This window comes from Giraffa tippelskirchi, chromosome 2 (genome assembly GCF_054371585.1).
Source record: "Giraffa tippelskirchi isolate mGirTip1 chromosome 2, T2T-mGirTip1v1.2.pri, whole genome shotgun sequence".
In the NCBI taxonomy this organism is placed as follows: domain Eukaryota; kingdom Metazoa; phylum Chordata; class Mammalia; order Artiodactyla; family Giraffidae; genus Giraffa; species Giraffa tippelskirchi.
In genome coordinates, this window is record NC_137276.1 from 92634669 (window position 1) to 92654164 (window position 19496).

At 35.7% G+C, this 19496-nt stretch overlaps 1 protein-coding gene across 4 annotated transcripts in view; it reads right to left on the minus strand.

Annotated features, from left to right (window-relative positions):
* RASA2 (RAS p21 protein activator 2) overlaps positions 1-19496 on the minus strand; it is a 121874-nt gene that overhangs the window by 24847 nt on the left and 77531 nt on the right. For 3 of the 4 annotated variants that reach the window (XM_081569636.1, XM_081569637.1, XM_081569634.1), the window contains exons 9-17: positions 18833-18934; positions 11307-11463; positions 8639-8787; positions 7889-8003; positions 7323-7397; positions 6764-6887; positions 4134-4240; positions 681-764; positions 152-229 (exon numbers count right to left, since the gene is read on the minus strand). In XM_081569636.1, the coding sequence (XP_081425762.1) occupies positions 152-229; positions 681-764; positions 4134-4240; positions 6764-6887; positions 7323-7397; positions 7889-8003; positions 8639-8787; positions 11307-11463; positions 18833-18934 (991 nt within the window). Of the gene's footprint in view, positions 1-151; positions 230-674; positions 765-4133; positions 4241-6763; positions 6888-7322; positions 7398-7888; positions 8004-8638; positions 8788-11306; positions 11464-18832; positions 18935-19496 lie in introns of all 4 variants that reach the window. The other variant, XM_081569633.1, reaches the window with a different exon arrangement.

Below are 19496 nucleotides of genomic sequence, written 5' to 3' on the forward strand. Positions count from 1 at the left end.
AGGCAGAAAAAGACAGCCTTTTAATATTTGACAGCCAGTTTAAACATATTTTTTTTTAACTGGGGATTGATTCCCAAGAACAATATAAAATGTTATTTCCCTAATGCTATTTGATAAGAAGTTAATATTTCCAGAGTAAAACAATCATTACCTTTTTAACTGCCATAATATATCCTTCTTCTTGAAACATTTTGAAAAATTCACACATGAATGTCTCTTTGAAACTTGACTAAAAAAAAAAAAACACACACAGAACTTATATATGTTAAGTAGAGAACTAAGAATACAGAATATAATGGGCTGTATTTTTAAATTTAGGATTAGGGCCTAAAGGGGTTCAATCATATTTCAAGAGAGTTATGGGGTTTGGAGCTGAAGATTTCTCTCAAGAGCTGCTGGATGATTAAGGCACAAAAAGATAAAGACAAGGCTCTTACATCTGTTAACTAGACTCTTTACCCCATCTTAGACACATTAGTTTAAACGAAACTGTCTTCTTTAACAGGTGACTAAGACAAGACATTTAAAAGATAACTATTGCATCTCTCTCTCTATATATATAGTTTTTTGATTTTGCTTTGTTTTTAATTTGGAAGGGAGTGAGCAGTGAGGGAGCAGGGATCATAGGGTTTAACAACATTTAGAAGTGTGAACACAAAGCAATATGAAGTAACACTCACCTTGCTTTTGGACAGACTCCCCCAGCTTCCCAAAGTCTGAATCGTTTTTGAGATGAGAGTTAATGTTCTGATTGTCTGTGGATCCTAAAGAACATAGAAAAGACACAGAAAGTCTTATTAGGTTTTCAAGGAATAGAATTTGTGTAAAAAGTAGAACAGAGTGAACGGGCTACATTGCTCTAAAACAGTGACACAAAAATGTTCATTCAAACCAGTTAAAACATAGCAAAGGATGGGCAAAACTCACTGGACTAAGGAATTAAAAGACTAAAGAAGCCATATGTAATTGACAATCCCTCCTGAAGTAAATATATCTCATGACATGTTACTTTTGAAAGTCATAATTTAATCAGTATTATTTTTTAGGGAGGGGTACAGTATGGTAGATGGGACTACCTTAAAAATTGTATTTACTTTTGGAATGTCAATGGCATCTACTTCTTTCTACTTTATGACTTAAAATGGCAGTTTCCAAATTTTTTGTACTCAACCCACTTGTAAGCATATTCAATAATCTTATGGCTTCTGCAATCAATTGTTTTAACCATGGAAGCAAAGACCTAACTTCAGCTTAGGAAATGAGAAGTCATTCAGTTCATGTAGGATTTTAGCAGAAAGTAACTATTTGAGTCTACAATCCAAGGTGTTTTCCAGGGCTGTCTACTAGAAAGAAGTAAATATAAATAAAACTGACCAAACAGTGTTCCCTAACAAATCCTTGCTGCTTCTTTTTTTTCAACTGAGGTATAATTTACATATAGTGAAACGAACAAATTTTAAATGTATATAGTCTGATGAGTTTTCACCCATCCATTCATTTGTATAACTAATTCCTCTATCACTATATAAAACATCTTTTTTGTTCTGGAGATTCAGATAAACAATATCTGCCATCAAAAGACATATTCAAGAAAATTTAGATACAGAAATGCTTTAGTAAATTAAAGTGGCTGATATTCCTTAATATTTTAGTGTTACCACACTGAAAACAAGACAGTGACTGTGAAGTGAAGAGATAGCTAAGAAGTAAGGCAATTCTGAAAAAGAAGGAATATCTGAGATATGATAGTTATGATATACTTATGAAACAGTTACACACCTTAATTATGGTTATTCAGAAAACATTTTAGCTACAACATCCAGGATTCCATTATATCTATAAAAGGTCCCTCCAATTCTCTGCCTTTGAAGAATATAAAATTCTTAACAACCTGTTAACAACCTGAATTTGAACTGAATTTCATCAAGACTTCCCTGCTCAAGTTTGGGTAAAACTGCATTCATCTACTTACTCCTTAATCTTTTTCAATTGGATTTTCTTCTTTTCTCCTCTACTAAAATTGACTTCTCAAAATTCAAAGAACTTCTAAATGGTGGTTCTCCTCTTCAATCACTCTGTAACTTTCATTACTGGTCTTGACAATGTCATCACTCTCAGGTCACCAGGATTATTCCTTGCTCTCAATTTCTATAGTATGAACTGTCTGTACTGCTCACCTGGTACTAATCAGGTGCTAGATTTATGTTTGCAGTTTTAGACTGTGTCTTATGTGTTTGCTTATTTCCCCAATTAGAAGGAAAGATTCATTTAAAAACAAACAATAAAGTTATATGACAGTATGAAGCAGTCCTTCTGGCATACTGATTAGAAAGGTGACCTAAAATACAGAGTCTGTGATTAGAAGGATTTTACTGCAACCCATCTGTTACAGGGATATGCAAATCCAAGTCTGAATCCAAGGCAAGGTCACAAGTTCAGAGGTAGGAGTTCTGTTTATGTCCAGAATGCCATCACGCTTTTGCTGCTCCAGAGCTCTGTACAGCTTCAGTAACAGAGCCACAGAAAAGAGAGCCCTGTGAACAAAAGGACACTGGTCCACTGCAGCTACTCACAGATCATTTGTTCTTTGACAAGAAAAACTGTGTTACTGCCACAGCAGTGTGGTTTTACTCAATTCTCAAGTTAAATGAGTGGCCAAAGTGTAGTTGCTAAGAGGAGAGGTGGCCTTCAGAGCCCAGTTTAACTACAAAACCTATGTGTCTCCCCTACACTGTATTAGCAAGTTTCCTGAGGGGAAAGTGTGTCTTCCTCATCAATGCTGAGGAAGACACAGCCCTTCCTCATCCAGGGCTGAGCACAGCATTGAATACACTGCAGATGTTCATGCACCTGACCTGCTAAGAGGCAGTAAGGAACAGAGGTGAGCTCATAGCCTGGGAGGACTGAATGGGTCAGAATTCTCATTTAATCCAGTTCAAACTGAGTGAGATCAAATTGTAATATTTTAATTGTATGATCCTAAAGAAGTTCTTGAATTGTGGTTTTCTTATCTATAAATGGGGCTTCCCTTGTGGCTCAGCTGGTAAAAGATCTGCCTGCAATGTGGGACACCTAGGTTCGATCCCTGGGTTGGGAAGATCCCCTGGAGAAGGGAAAGGCTACTCACTCCAGTATTCTGGCCTAGAGAATCCCATGGACTGTATAGTCCATGGGGTCGCAAAGAGTCGGACATGACTGAGCAACCTTCACTTTATCTATAAATGAAGATGATAACAGAACCTACCTCATAAGGTTACTGGGAGAACTAAGTTAGAACATGTAAAGTACTTAGACCAAGGCCTAGTGCAAAGCAAGCACTAAATAAATGTTGGCTTTTATTATTATTACTTGTTATAAAAATCAGCAAAAAAACAATTAGATAAGATTATAAAATGTTTGGAACATAAAAGGTTATACACTTAGCAAAAATATACTGTATGAGAAGGAAAAAGAAACAGCAAAAATAAGGAGTTTTAAATATTAAGGAGGGGGAACCTGGCGTGCTGCAATCCATGGGGCTGCAAAGAGTTGGACACGACTTAGTGACTAAACAACAACAAAATGTTAAGAAACATGTCAATCTACATAGTGTAGATTCAGATTTAAGTAAATATGACTTTAGAACAAAAAGATTATATGCCTTAAGTTTTAAATCTCATACATTTATATCTCAGGTGAATAAAAAGTAAATATATGGAGATACCAAATTACATTCCAATGAAAGTTTCTACACCTTTCAGAAATGAGCGTCTTCAAATGTCTGTGAGATTTAAAGATATCTGCAAGATTAAACCTACAACTAATGGAAGAAAAAAAAAGACAACCCTGTTGTAAAGAAATTTACAAACGTACACAACAGCAGAGGGAAAAGATGAGCTCTCTTCCTACCCATCACCAAGCTGAAACTAGTACCAACACTTTATTACTCACGTGTAAGTATCTTTTAACAACAAACATAATGGGACTTTCAGCCTTTTCTGAAAAAATGAAATGGCTAAGGAAAATAACCAGTTAAATTTAAGTACTGGTTATAAGAAAACACAGCCAAGTGAACTGGGCTGTTATTTTGTCTTTTCTTATTTTAATAAAAATAAACAAAAATGGAATAAAGCTTTGAAAAGAACAACACTTACTGGATGATGAGGTCGCAAATGAAAAGTATGAGGTGATACTACTGCTACAGCAAAGAAACGAAGAAATACAAAGCTGCTCACTGCAGAATACTGAACATGAGGGTCATCTGCAGGAAAAAAATGGTGAAATGTCATGCACAAAACACTGAATTACAAAACAAAGATGACAAAAAGTATTGGAAAAAAGCATGTAAACTTAATAGGAGATAAATATAACCTGGCTAGTAAGAATTGAGTTGATGAAATGATAGTAATGGTTATGACTAAATTAAAGGGAAAAAATCCTATGACTAAAAAAATGAAACCTGAAAAAAAAAAAAGAAATAACAAAGAAAATGAAAGGCAAAGCTGCTAGGTTGTGAAAATACTTTAATTTGGAAAAATACCTCTTTCCTCATCTGTAAGAAGAGACTCCTGAAATTACAACAACAAAAATAAAAGTAGTATCTACTACTATCCAGTGGTAATACTGAATCCCCTAAGACTAGGAAAGGAGATTGCCTTCAGTTTCAGGATATTGTTTCAGTTCTCCCTCAGAAATCTTGATAATATCAAAGGCTGTATAATAAAAACAATTAGAAATCTTTACTTTAAAAAATCTGCCAATATTACCTATAAAAATGCAGATGAACTGAAGACAACTTGTGGCTTTGATCACTCAGCTACAGCTTTCCTTTCAGACCGGAGTCAATACTTGACACAACAATCAATCAGATGGCAGAGAAGCAGGTGGTGAGGGAAACAATGACTGCATTTGGTTTGAGTAACTCTTCTGAGCCACTCAGCACATAGTCACCAAGTCATTTACTGTGTAGTTCTTTATATAATAATATACTAATATACTTTATGAGCTTCCCTGGCAGCTTAATTGGTAAAGAATCCGCTTGCAATGCAGGAGACCTGGTTTGATCCCTGGGTTGGGAAGATACCCCCTGGAGGAGGACATGGCAACCCACTCCAGTACTCATGCCTGGAGAATCCCCATGGACAGAGGAGCCTGGTGGGCTGCAGTCCATGGGGTCACAAAGAGTTGGACACGACTGAGCGACTAAGTACAATATACTTTACAGTAATATAATAACGTTTGCTTCCATGACTGCTTCCTCCCCGCTCCCCACCCATCTTACCAGGATAGTTAAGTACAAATGAGAAAATAATGCAAATACTTTTTGAGAACAAAACTATCACTACTGGGGTCTATAGAGAATATGAAACACACGTTACTATTTCAGGCCAACAAAGAGATACTTAAGGAAATACATTTACATTTATTAAAAAAAAATCATAAAATGTATTTTAGATTATCCATATAAAAAGAATTAAACAGCTAATGTGTTTTGAGGGTCAAAATCCCTGGAGAGACTACAGTGACTAATAACACATTGGAGTGGGTTGGGCCCAGCTTTGAGACCTTGTCAATGTCACAGGCCATTTGGCAAATCACCTGACTTCCCTAAACCTATGTTTCATTAACTGATGAAGGAGAACGTACCTGCCTCATGTGGTGGTGTGCAGGTAAGAGAGAGGAACTAACTCAGGCTAGCACTGTCCTGTTCACTAAGCCCTCAGTATGGTTATTATGGTCTAACTCACTATTTAAAAATAAAATCTCAGCACTTCACCTTTCTATATTTTAATGTCTCTGACTGCCCCCACCCCCCCAATTTGTGTTACAAAGTCTGGGTTTAGTATGCTTATTTCAAATCAACTGTTTACAGCCTTACTGTAATTAGCAAAGACATCTAGGGCTGAATTTATCTACCTGTTAGGTAAAGAATTCAGGCTCACTTTAGCTTTGGGTAATCTAGTGGAGGGGCAGATAACTGCAAATACCTGTGTGCACATGCACACTTGAAAAATATGATAAAGTAGCAAAATCTCTTCAGATGGTTACAGAAATAAACTTACAGTTTCACACAGCTGGGTAAGACTGATAATTTAAGTAGCTGCCTTATCTCCTTTACCCTCCCCCCATTACAAGCAGATCAGGAAAGGGCCATAGTAAGTTTATTTACTTATCAGAGATGCATATAAACAGAATAATTCCAAGTATTGACAACCAGAGGTAGCAACTATTAATTTTATGAAATGTTTCTAAGCAAAGTTTGGACACAGCTGCTCTTGCAAAATTAAAGCATGCCAGTTATTGATATATGTACCTCAAAATCTAGGTATACTGCAACAAAGATGTTTCTAATGTCTAAAGTCATTTCTGTAAAAACCTCTTACCAATAAAACCTTAGCATTCTCAAACTGTCAAATCTAGTCAGTTGTATGGAACTAAAAATTCTTTGAATGCATGCAAGTGGAAAATATAGCTGGCACAAATGACAAAGGTGTTTCTATTTATCATATTTAATAGTCTTATAAGCACCCAGTATAAGTGTTTACTTATATAATATATAGTTTGAAATCTCTGCCTTTCTTAAAAATAGTGGTGACTTTGATTGGCATGTAAAAAGTTGCCATTAAATTAAATCATACATTTCATTAATAAGCTAGAACTATTTTTAAAAACAAAAAAAGACTGTACTTAAAACCTTAAACCTTTCACATAAACCAAATACATAAGTCTACAGAAAATCACACAGTAAAAGAAATGGCATATTTTAGTAAAACAAGGCACTTACTAGGAAATCTTTGAGTAGCCATTTGCCTCAGAGAATAAAAGATATCACACATTACAGTGGGGCAGCTCATACTTGATTTGACAATTGTACTGAACAACTTGTCTACATAGTAGCGTAGATTCTCCTGCAGGGTTTAAAAAGGTGAACATTAGGATTGTGACTTTTACACATCTTCAATACCCTTTATGGAAAAAAAATGCAGTGAAAATGAGGTATACTAGTCTATCTAGTATGCTAAAGCTTTGCTTCCCTTCTCTAAATTCATTCAGTGTAAGGACAGTTTGCATCTTGACCTCATTTAATAAGTTAGATTTAGACTAGTTAGATACAAGAAGTGAAGAAGAAAATTCACAGGAAGCAACAGAGAATAAAATGATACAAAGAGAAATCAGGGAAATAGCATTCTGAAAACCAGACGGAGGGAATGCTGCTAATAGTATGGGCATCATGTAAGTAAAAGCACCGCTTTCCTCCAAATAGCATTACTACAACACAAGTGAGAGATAGATACACCGTTAAGACCAATTTTAATGCAGTTATAAAGATGGCAAAGGCTTACCTTATTATTTTCTACATTATCTCCCTCTTTCAATTTAATAGGATCAATTTCACAGGATTTTGAGGATTCACATATCTGGAAAATAGATAATTTTTCATTTAATGCTCTTTTCTAATTAATTTGGAAAAATGAAAAATTCAGAGTGGCCAAAAAGTTTTTTGGGGTTTTTAATTAACAGCATAAGGAAACTTTCTGGCCAACCCAATAACTATTATTTCGCTGATCATACAAATTAATTATAAAAATTTAAACTGTAATCAAGTTTAAAACCCTCATCTAGAGATAATGTATACACCTAAAGAACTGTATCAAAAAAATCTTCCACATATTTGAAACTCTAGCTACAATAAATCCTGTAAGGAATAAATAATTACGTAGAGTACATTATAATGTGCATTCAAGTAAAAATACATTAATGGAAAAGTAAACCATTTATTTTACTTTAGTGTTCAGCCTTATGTTTTCAGTAATGTATGAATGAATATGTCACTCATATCACCAGACCCTTTGGTGGAAGAGACACTATAATAATGACAAACTATTATTATCTGAGGTATATTCTGTACCTCATCTAGAATAGGTTTTAATGTTACTTTCAGGTAGTGCCCTCCCACTATTTTCATCATCTCATCCAGGCATCGGGTAGCCAAGGAGTTTCCTCTAAAAATTGTGTTTGCATCTCTGAAATACAAACAGAAATAAGGTAAAACCAAGTGCAATAAACAAAGGCTATAAAATCAATAACAAGGTATTTGACTTTGATCATGTATACAATTTTAATAATTTTTACCAACCATTTAAAAGTTTGCTACTCTAAGGATTTTCACACTTACAAAATCCCTTAACAAAAATGTAAAAAAACAAGCTAACAAGAAAAGCAACCTGTATTTGAACTACAAAAGTAGTGTGTGTGTCTAAAACAAGTGTTAGACTTGATAGGAACGGGAAGCCATCTGATTGCTTTTAATATCACATGTGCACATCAGGGTGATATATATATATAATGGATAAGGGGGAAAAAACCTTCTGTCCTGGTGTTTTATTTGTGACACGTGAATCATTACAATGACAAAGCAAAGATTAGGAACAGGAAAATTTGACACGAAGTGGAAAAAAAAATCCTTCATTAATTGTTAAATTTACTGTTGGTGGACACTGCTTGTTAACTTAAAGAACTGCTTTATTACTTGCTAAGTAGTCCTTTTAGACCTCTCTACAGAAAGGCTGGTCAATATAAAAGAACTGAGATCATGAAAAATTGTCAAACTGAGGCCCAATTTCAGTGGCGCATAATTAACACTTAATAAAATTCTTACTGTGTTTCCTTCAAGTCTAATTCCGCCACTGCAGTGGCAAAAGGAACAAGTTTATCATGGTGGAGCAGCAGTCGTACAAGGGGCAAAACAGCATCATTTTTATCTCGACATATTTCACTCAAAATGTAAGCAGCTGAGGCAGATATTGGCTAGAATACAGAAAGGTGAAAAACAAGCACAAAATCAGAGAAGCATGATTAAAATGTTCAACCACTATCCATTAAAAAGTAATTCAAATATGCTCATTAACTATAATAATTATATACCATAATATTTAATTTTTTAACTTTTTTAAAAAAAACTTTTTATTTTGTATTGGGGTATAGCTGATTAACAAACAATGTTGTGATAGTGTTGGGGGAACAGCAAAGGGACTCAGCCATACATGTACATGTATCCATTCTTCCCCAAAATCCTCTCCCATCCAGGCTGGCACATAACATTGACCAAAATAATTTTCTAACTTTTTGTCAGAGATGATATTTGGAGCAGATATTGGGATACAGTACTCTGGTTCAAATAAAACACACACAAACATAGATACATGTACAGTATGTGCATGTATATCTAGACACACATATCAGTTCAGTTCAGTTGCTCAGTCGTGTCCGACTCTTTGTGACCCCATGGACTGCAGCATGCGAGGCCTCCCTGTTCATCACCAACTCCCGGAGTCTACCCAAACCCATGTCCATTGAGTCGGTGATGCCATCCAACCATCTCATCCTCTGTCATCCCCTTCTCCTCCTGCTTTCAATCGTTCCTGGCATCAGGGTCTTTTTAAATGAGTCAGCTCTTTGCATGAGGTGGCCAAAGTATTGGAGTATCAACTTCAACATCAGTCCTTCCAATGAACACCCAGGACTGATCTCCTTTAGGATGGACTGGTTGGATCTCCCTGCACTCCAAGGGACTCTCAAGAGTCTTCTCCAACACCACAGTTCAAAAGCATCAATTCTTCAGTGCTCAGCTTTCTTTATAGTCCAACTCTCACATTCATACATGACTACTGGAAAAAACACAGCTTTGACTTTGACTAGATGGACCTTGTTGGCAAAGTAATGTCTCTGCTTTTCAATATGCTATCTAAATTGGTCATAACTTTCCAAGGAGCAAGCGTCTTTTAATTTCATGGCTGGCTGCAGTCACCATCTGCAGTGATTTTGGAGCCCCCAAAAATAAAGTCAGCCACTGTTTCCACTGTTTCCCCATCTATTTGCCATGAAGTGATGGGACTGGATGCCATGATCTTAAGTTCTCTGAATGTTGAGCTTTAAGCCAACTTTTTCACTCTCCTCTTTCACTTTCATCAAGAGGCAATTTAGTTCTTCTTCACTTTCTGCCATAAGGGTGGTGTCATCTGCATACCTGAGGTTATTGATATTTCTCCCGGCAATCTTGATTCCAGGTGCGCTTCATCCAGCCCAGCGTTTCTCATGATGTACTCTGCATATAAGTTAAATAAGCAGGGTGACAATATACAGCCTTGACGTACTCCTTTTTCTACCTGGAACCAGTCTGTTTCATGTCCAGTTCTAACTGTTGCTTCCTGACCTGCACACAGATTTCTCAAGAGGCAGGTCAGGTGGTCTGGTATTCCCATCACTTGAAGAATTTTCCACAGTTTATTGTGATTCACACAAAGGCTTTGGCATAGGCAATAAAGCAGAAATAGATGTTTTTCTGGAACTCTCTTGCTTTTTCGATGATCCAGCGGATGTTGGCAATTTGATCTCTGGTTTCTCTGCCTTTTCTAAAACCACCTTGAACATCTGGAAGTTCACGGTTCACGTATTGCTGAAGCCTGGTTTGGAGAATTTGGGGCATTACTTTGCTAGTGTGTGAGATGAGTGCAATTGTGCGGTAGTTTGAGCATTCTTTGGCACTGCCTTTCTTTGGGATTGGAATGAAAACTGACCTTTTCCAGTTCTGTGGCCACTGCTGAGTTTTCCAAATTTGCTGGCATATTGAGTGCAGCACTTTCACAGCATCATCTTTTAGGATTTGAAACAGCTCAGCTGGAATTCCATCACCTCCACTAGCTTTGTTCGTAGTGATGCTTCCTAAGGGCCACTTGACTTCACATTTCAGGATGTCTGGCTCTAGGTGAGTGATCACACCATCGTGATTATCTGGGTCATGAAGATCTTTTTGTACAGTTCTGTGTATTCTTGCCACCTCTTCTTAATATCTTCTGCTTCTGTTAGGCCCATACAATTTCTGTCCTTTACTGAGCCCATCTTTGCATGAAACGTTCCCTTGGTATCTCTAATTTTCTTGAAAAGATCTCTAGTCTTTCCCATTCTACTGTTTTCCTCTATTTCTTTGCACTGATCAACTGAAGAACACTTTCTTATCTCACATATAGATAGTTTTAATAAAATTTGATACTCAAATCTTTTCCTCATCATTTATAGAATTAATTTAGCCTTTTCATATTGGGCTTCACAGGAAGCTCAGTTGGTAAAGAATCTGCCTGCAATGTTGGAGACCTGGGTTTGTTCCCTGGGTTGGGAAGATCCCCTGGAGAATGGAACGGCTACCCACTCCAGTAATCTGGCCTGGAGAATTCCATGGACTTCCCTATAGTCCATGGGGTCACAAAGAGTTGGACACAACTGAGCAACTTTCACTTGACTATTAAGTAACACACAGATTTTTAAAGTACCTGAACATCTGGTGATTTTAGCAGCAGTGTTTTCAAAGGACCATAGTACTCTGAAGGAAGCACATAGTCTTCTGTATAACATATATTTAATCGTAGGGACCCCAGGTCATCAGTTTTAGATGACTTGTTTCCATTGTCTCTTGGTTGTAGCAAGTACCTAAAGTAAAAATACAATCAATTCTATGCAATGACAATGCGCATCAAAGCCAATGAGATAATTAAACAGCTAAGCTATAAAAAAAATCAAAAAAGTCAATAATATTTAATGTTAGGATAATTCATTAAGTAGCAGAGTATTAATTTTCAGAGGCTAAGCAGTGGCTGTAAATGGAACTAGAAAACTAAAAATAGATTTTTATCCAGGAAACAAAAAACGAATAGATAATACAAAAGTCAAGATCTCAAAAGGATTAAGAGTTTGATTAGTCTAAAGGTTAGGAAAAAAATTATAAAAGATTTAAAATCCAATGTATTATCAAAAATAACTTTTTACTAACTAAAGAAAGATACATTTGGTTAAAATAGGTAAGACATACTATAAGAAGATGTAAGCGATCTCCTTTTAAATTAAATCCTGTATTGTAAAAATCTGAACTTATTTTTTACGAGTAAGTGGTTGAAGGTTTATAAAGAGTTTTTTATATTATTAAAGGATTAGCACTGCAACTATACTGAAAATGATTTCAACTGCAAAAATCAGATTTACATGAATTTGCAGGACCAAAACCAGAAATCTAAGTTATTTTTAAAGACTGTTTGTCATGGAAATTTAAAAATCATACAAAAGTAAGAAGAGCAGAATACTGAACTTCCACGTACTCATCATCTAACGTTACTGATTATCAGTTCAAAGCCATTATTGTTTTAGCCACATCTCTACTCACTCCTCCCATCCCACTTATACATTATTTTAAAGCGATGTCCAGGTGTTTTCTAATTTCATCTATAAATATTTCAGTGTATGTAACTATATACATTAACAACTTCTCAAATTTACCATTATCCAGTCAGTGTTCAAATTCTCCTGAACTTACTGAACAGTTTTCTATAGTCTATTCAAATCCAAGTTCACAGACTGTAATTGGTTGATGGATTCAACCAATTAAGAAATCAGATAATTTATTTATAGAATTTTCCAGTCTTGGGACTATGTCAACTCTATCTCCCATGGTATCATTTAACATCTTCTTCTGTCTCCTCTTATTTCCTGTATACTGGAGTATACTGGGTACTGGAGTATATCTAGGGGCTTGGTTAGATTGAGATTTGATATTCTGGTAGGAATACATTGATAGTATTGTGTAGTTACACCAAGAGGCACTAATGTCATTGTTTTCTCTTTTTTGTGATATTTGCAATTATTGATGATCACTGCCAAGAGTCATTAATCTGCACAGGTTTCAAAATGATAACTATAATTCTATCATTCCTCCTTCAATTATTAGCCAGAATGCTTTTTATAAAGAAGTCAGTAGTTCTGATATTTACTTCTGACATTTACCACTTATGTCCTCCCGTAATACACTAACTTGATTAAACATAGAAGAGAGGAGGTTTTAACAGAATACTAGCTTTGAGAAAGATATGATAAAGATAAATGAGAACCAGAGAATTAACCAAGGAACATTTAAAAGATGAAGGAATGGTAATATAAGGAGAAGAAATTATATAGAAATTATAGCACTACCCACAAAAAAGGAATTCCTGTCTCAGAAAACCAAGCTTCAGAACTTCTACTCTCTGATTTGAGAAATAATGATGTAAATAATTTGCCTATGGAAATAAATGGAAATAAGCCTATGAGCAAAAATGACTCTGAAGTGTCTCTAACTTGGAAGTCTAGGTGGCAGATTCTCAATCATTCTGACACAGGCATCACTTTGGTCAATTTCCCACAGTGTAGTATCTATGTGTACATACATACACTACACAGTGTAGTGTAGTATGTTCTGTAGCTCTGCAAATTCAGATACCTAGTTCAATCAGCACATCTAGAAGTGAATCCGAATCGCAATGATGGAGCAGAGACTAATATATTTAAAATAGAAGGCCAATTACTAAATTTATGGAAGGAAATACTGCTGACACTCAAACAACATGGGTTTGAACTACACAATTCCTGGAACCAATCCCCCACGAATACAGAGGGAAGACTGTAAGTAAGACTGTACCGTGGTCGAGTGGCAAAGATACCTGTACTTTTTTGTGACTGATATATTTTATTATCGAAATGTTAATTCGCAAAAGTAGGGAGAAGAGTGATACAATTATCAAGCAATACCCTCACCTTCAACCCCATACATTTATCACTTGGCTTGACTGTTATCACCATTTTCCACAGTGTTTCATCTAAATCTCTCATTTCAACTAATACATTTTTTACCTGTTAATATATAGTTTTTTTATGTTTGGTCAATACATTTTTTTACCTACTGGCAAGCTATTTGGAAAGTCAAATTATCTATCAGAAGGTGTGCTGTGGTGAGTATAGGGACATAACACAGAGATTTATGGAATCTTAATCTCCCAGCTAAGACAACTTTGCCAAGGAAAGAACAATGCTGCTAGAACAGATTGCTCTTACCCCATGACTGGGCTTGAATGGGCAGTACTCACCCATGTTTGCCTCTTTGGGAGCCTTTTTCACTGTTCTCGATTAACTGCCCCTTCTATTCTAACTCCTGTTTTCCCTATGTGGTAGAATAAGATTACTTGTATTACAGTTAAAACCTGGTTCTGCCTCCCAGGGACTGCACCTACCAACCCTAAACAGTATCCTCACACTCTAGCCAGGTTTACAGACTCTGTTTTGGTTTGTTCTATAGAAATTATCCTCAGAGTGTATTATTCTCTTATCTCCAAATTACTGGGGTAAGGAATGCTTTATCCCTCTGGTATTCTCATAAAACTACAAAATATCTGCAAAATAGGTCTATAGTCCTAACATGGCACATTCTTTGAAGAGGGATTCAGGCAGCGATATGCCAGTTATTGACTTTTATGTATACACTGTTTTAGGGTGCTCAGGAACTCCGGAAGTGCTCCCTCTGGCCACTCTTTTTAAACTTGTCTCCTTGGGTTTCTTTGGCAGGAATGGGAAATTCCTATGGACAAAGTATCTCATCCATGTCTACTGGAACCAAATACAGAACTACAAAATTGTCCTACCCATTCCTTGAAAAGATCTTTTTTTTTTTAATGAGAAGGGATCACACACTCGATGTGTTTTTTAATAATATTAAAAGGGACACTCAAATATTTGCTGGCAACTTAAAACAGAATATTTTTGAGTCTTAAACATATTCAAAAGCATTTAGGTGAAAAGTACTAACTTATTATATAGTACACTGGTTAAGAGCACAAACTTTGGAGTCAAAAGAATTTGGTCCAAATTCCAGCTCTGCAACCTTGGGCAAATTGCTCAATCTCTCTGTGCTTGTTTCCTTATCTGTTACATAAGGGGTAAAAATAGTATCTAAATGGTTAATCCTTATAAAAACCCTAAGGAGGTCATATAAGTGGAGCACTTAGAATAGTGCTTTGCACACAGCAAATGTGATTTATAAAACATTTATATACATATAACTGTTACCACTTAAAATATATTAAATAACTAAAGATGAAAAGTTATTTATATAATTATGTAAATGTGATCAGTTGTTTTAAAATATTGTTACAAAAAGCTCAGTTTCAACCATCTGAAGGATCCCTTGTGAATTAATCAATCTTGTATGAATTAGAGTTAAAGAGAAAAACCTCAAGGTTTGTTACATCGAGGGTATCTGGTGTGTCTAAGGCCTAGGGATATAAAAAAATCTCAAGTATATTTTTCTTCAGTTTTTAAATGAACTGTCTCAGTTTGAAAGAATAAGAAACAGGAATTAAAAAGAAGTTATTAACTGAAAAGGGCACTCAGTTGCTCACACTTTTTTTTTTTCAATTTATAGTTAGGCATAAAAGCAATTCTAATGATCTCAAGAGTCAGCCTCTTAAAAGAAAAAAAAAGTCAGCATTTGGAAGTTTCAACAAGGTCTGTATAATTAAAATTGAGGTATGTAGACAAAGACTACCATTATTTGTGAATAATGCTGCCTAAGCTGGAAAATAACTGTTCAGAGGCAGCTTTTCCAATACGTGAATGTCACTTCTGGTTCCAGAAAGATAATCATTGTCAATGGATTTTTACCAAAGACAGGTGCCAAAACTAGCAAACTAAACCTATTCACCATAAGTAAATATTAATCTAGTTTTAAATTTGTATAAAGTGCTTATGTTGAAAAAAAACCTCCAACCATGTGCTTTATTTCTATTCGAATTTTACTTTCAAAATTAAAAAATTGTAACATGAAAAAGATCTTCGCATCAATTTTCTTAATGTTCATTTTGGATCATCTAGGAAGAAATTATTGTACCAATATGTACAATCACACAAAGGTTTCGCACATATTAAGTTCTCTGACACCAGGTTACTGGTAAAATAAGACGGAACTATATTAGCACTAAGGTTCTCTTCATTTATAACATTCCAAACCAATGGAATACTGGTACCAAAGGGAAAAAAAAAGATGCAGAAATTCTGTATGTATTGATGCAGAATAATGGTGATGACAGCAACCGTAACTATGATGATGAGTGTGAGAGATACCCATGGTGACAGCACTTATTTTATGTGAAACCAATTCATCCTCTATTGTTGGGAGGCAGGTATTAAGTGTACCACCCCCATTCCATAGCCAAAGAAAATAAAGCCATTCAGGTGGAACACCTTGTCTGGGATCACCCAGGTAGTTAATGACAGAGATGGGATTTAAACCACGGTAGTCTGGTTCTAGAGTCCATACTCATAACCACTATAAAAAGTCAACAAACACTTAATGAAGTTCTACTAAACTGCTAACTGAACAAAAGGTATAGAACACAATACAACATATGTCCATTCATGTAAAGAAAAGGAAAGATGGACATATCCATATTTGCCTGTATTTACATAAGATATTTCCAGGAACTCAAAACAGGGGCTGCCTCAGAAGAGGTTAGCTGAGGGACAGGGGCAGGAGATAAGACTTTTATCTTCTGAACTGTGAACCACGTGAATGAGTTCTGTTATTAACATATGTTAAAGTTAAAACTAGCTAATAGCGACACTAACGAGCTAATCCTAACATTTTAATAGAAGTTTCAGAATAAAGAATACACACCATCACTAAGGAACTGACTAGTTAACAAAGGAAAGGGAAAGTAAGTGAATCTTGTCATAATTTGAGAACAAAATTGGAACCACAAAAGATCAGTTTTCAGGGGACATCCCTGGTGGTCTAGTGGCTAAGACTCCATGTTCCCAATGCAGGGGGCCTGGGTTCCATACCTGGTCAGGGAACTAGAACCCACATGCCACAACCAAGATCCAGCACAGCCAAATAAATAAAAATAATAATTTTTTTTAAAAAAATCAGTTTTCAGGAAAAGACTCTAATAGTAAAAGCTAAATAGAAATAATGTGGAAAGGGAAAGCAAACGAATACTTCTCAAACAACAGAATTATATTACTGGTAATTATTCTCTTTCCTACTATTAAGATTAGAAAAAATATGCTTGAAATCCTGAAGGTAAAGCTTTTCTTGAATTTTCATTTAGTTACTAACAACCCCACAAGGGGACGCTGCAGTTCTACAACTGACAAAGGAGAATGTGTTTTAATTTGACTTAAAAGGAAATTGCATTCACATTTTTATATTTCCTCATGTATAGGGAAGTGTAAATGAATGATCAGGATGTTTCTATTTCATGCTGTATAAATTTTAACACATACTTCTGGCAGGTTACCTTTAACATATTACTGGCCAAAAATGAATCTATAGGAATAAAATTAATTTCTGTTAGTGCTCATACATCCTGACTTGGTAGTTCGACAAACTGTTGCCAAATTTGGAGGGCCTGTTTGGAGACATCTTCTTTAAAATACAGGCTATAATGGCACATTTCAAGTTCACCTGGAGGGGCCTTGGGAGGCACAACAACTTCCATGTTATTTTGTACCAAGTAGCATGCTATGGACTTCCCTGGTGGCTCAGTGGTAAGTCTGCAATGCAGGAGCCACAGAATCCCTAGGTCAGGAGATCCCCTAGGTCAGGAGATGCCCTGGAGGAAGGCATGGCAACCCACTCTAGTATTTTTGCCTGGAGAATCCCATGGACAGAGGAGCCTTGTGGGCTACAGTCCATAGGGTTGCACAGAGTCAGACACGAATGAAGCGACTTGGCACGCATGCATGCATGGCATATCACTTTAAAGATAATGAACTGAGTTAAGAAACTTTCATTTAAAAAATGTATGCTAACTTTATATAGGGTGGAAGAAGTTTGGCAAGAGGGAATGACAAGCCTCAAATGTTAATCAAAAAAATGACCAAGTTTTTTTTTTTTCCCCATCTATGGACACATTTTGGAAGTTACAGCATATAAAACTCCACCATAAAGACTATCTTAGATCTGCATTAGCAAGAGGTAAACAATAAAACAAAAATTTTGAGACTACACAGACCAAAGTGAAGAATGCCTGACGGCACTCAGGAAAGGCAGGATCCTGCAGACAAATGAGACTGCTGCCCACAGTAAGAAACATCAGAACACTTGGTTTCAAGTCCTCTTCCAGGCAACTGAAACTGAGCACTAAAAAGGGGCCTTACAAGGCAAATGAGAAAGGCATGTTGTTTTATACTCAGCTGAAACCCAAGTTTAGCATGAGGGCTACTGGGCAACCTACTGGAGGGGAGAGGACATACATGCTTTTATGTCCTGTAGATAGGAAAAAAACAATAATTTGTGAATAATTTTCACAAAACAATAATTTGTGAAATTACTGTGTGTGATGTAAGGAAACTAACATCAGTTTAATGTCTGAACATTAACATGAACTTAATGTCATTATAAGAAAGTCAAGAAAAGGTTTAATACTGTAGCCAATACTGAGCCACCAGAACCCCTGAAAAGCTCATTAACTGAATCAGCTCAACATCTAGATCCCAGACATTAAGCAAATAACACCAGAGCCATTCACAGTACATTTCAATGGGGTTTGGGGAAGAAAAATCACTGATGAGATTCCATACAGCTGAATCTCTACAATAAACCCTTTGCTTTCAAACATTCACAATTCCCATGCCTGTTAATAAAGCTTTTGAACTACAGATGTTGATCTGTGATCAAACTTTCTCTCACAAGAGCAACTCTTATGTAATGTTCGAAATGTTCTACATTTTTTCTTCCGAGTTAAGATTAAGTTTTTGAAAAGGAAAATATTCTAGACAATTCAGTTCTTTTATCTCAGTACCACAGGGCAAGTCATAAAACAAAAATAATTGTACTTGTATTTCTGCAACAACAAATTAATGGCCAAATCAGTGTTAATGACTTTGGGCTTATCCATTCAAAACTTAAAATATGCTTAAGAGAACCATTTACTTGCACAGACAGTGCATGAAAGGAGTTGACCTACTGTGTAGTTCACTACAGTGTCTGTCTTCTTACCAGGCTTGATGAGAGGCATCATTTCTTAATACGTTCACAGGAACCTTAATCTCACCAAGGAAAACATCTTGGACCAGGTTTCCATTGTTCCACAAGTCGATCCTGAAAATTTAAAAATTGGCTTGATTTTTTGCAAACAATGTGTAAGAGAACGAACATGACCAAATAGCTTCAAACTACTACAATCTGTATTATAGCATTAATGTAAGGTTCTGAGTACTTTTGCCATAAGCATCTTTGCCACAGACATCTTTCTCTCAAGCATTTTTGCCACAAATATCTTCACCACATAATTAACTGGTTATAAGGCAATTCTGTCATAAAAAAGATAAAATAAACAAAGACATTAAAAAAGACACAAACATAAAAAATAAAATTAAAAAGACTTCATTGCAAAATACAAAATTTTAATACATTCAAAATGTATATAAATTCATGGCAATAATTCACAAATAACTGATTTTATTTTGTGGGCTGTACCTAAACATGTTGTCTTCTAAGTCTTTCGTTCACAGTATTTTACATATTGTTTTTGTTTTTGCTTATTGATTTGTCTTATTTGGCATTACACTTTTTTGCTAAAATTTCTTCCTTCGTTGAGAGGTATCCATTTCCAAACACAAGGATGTGTATTTGCTTCTGAGCTTTGTACTGCGTTGGGAAA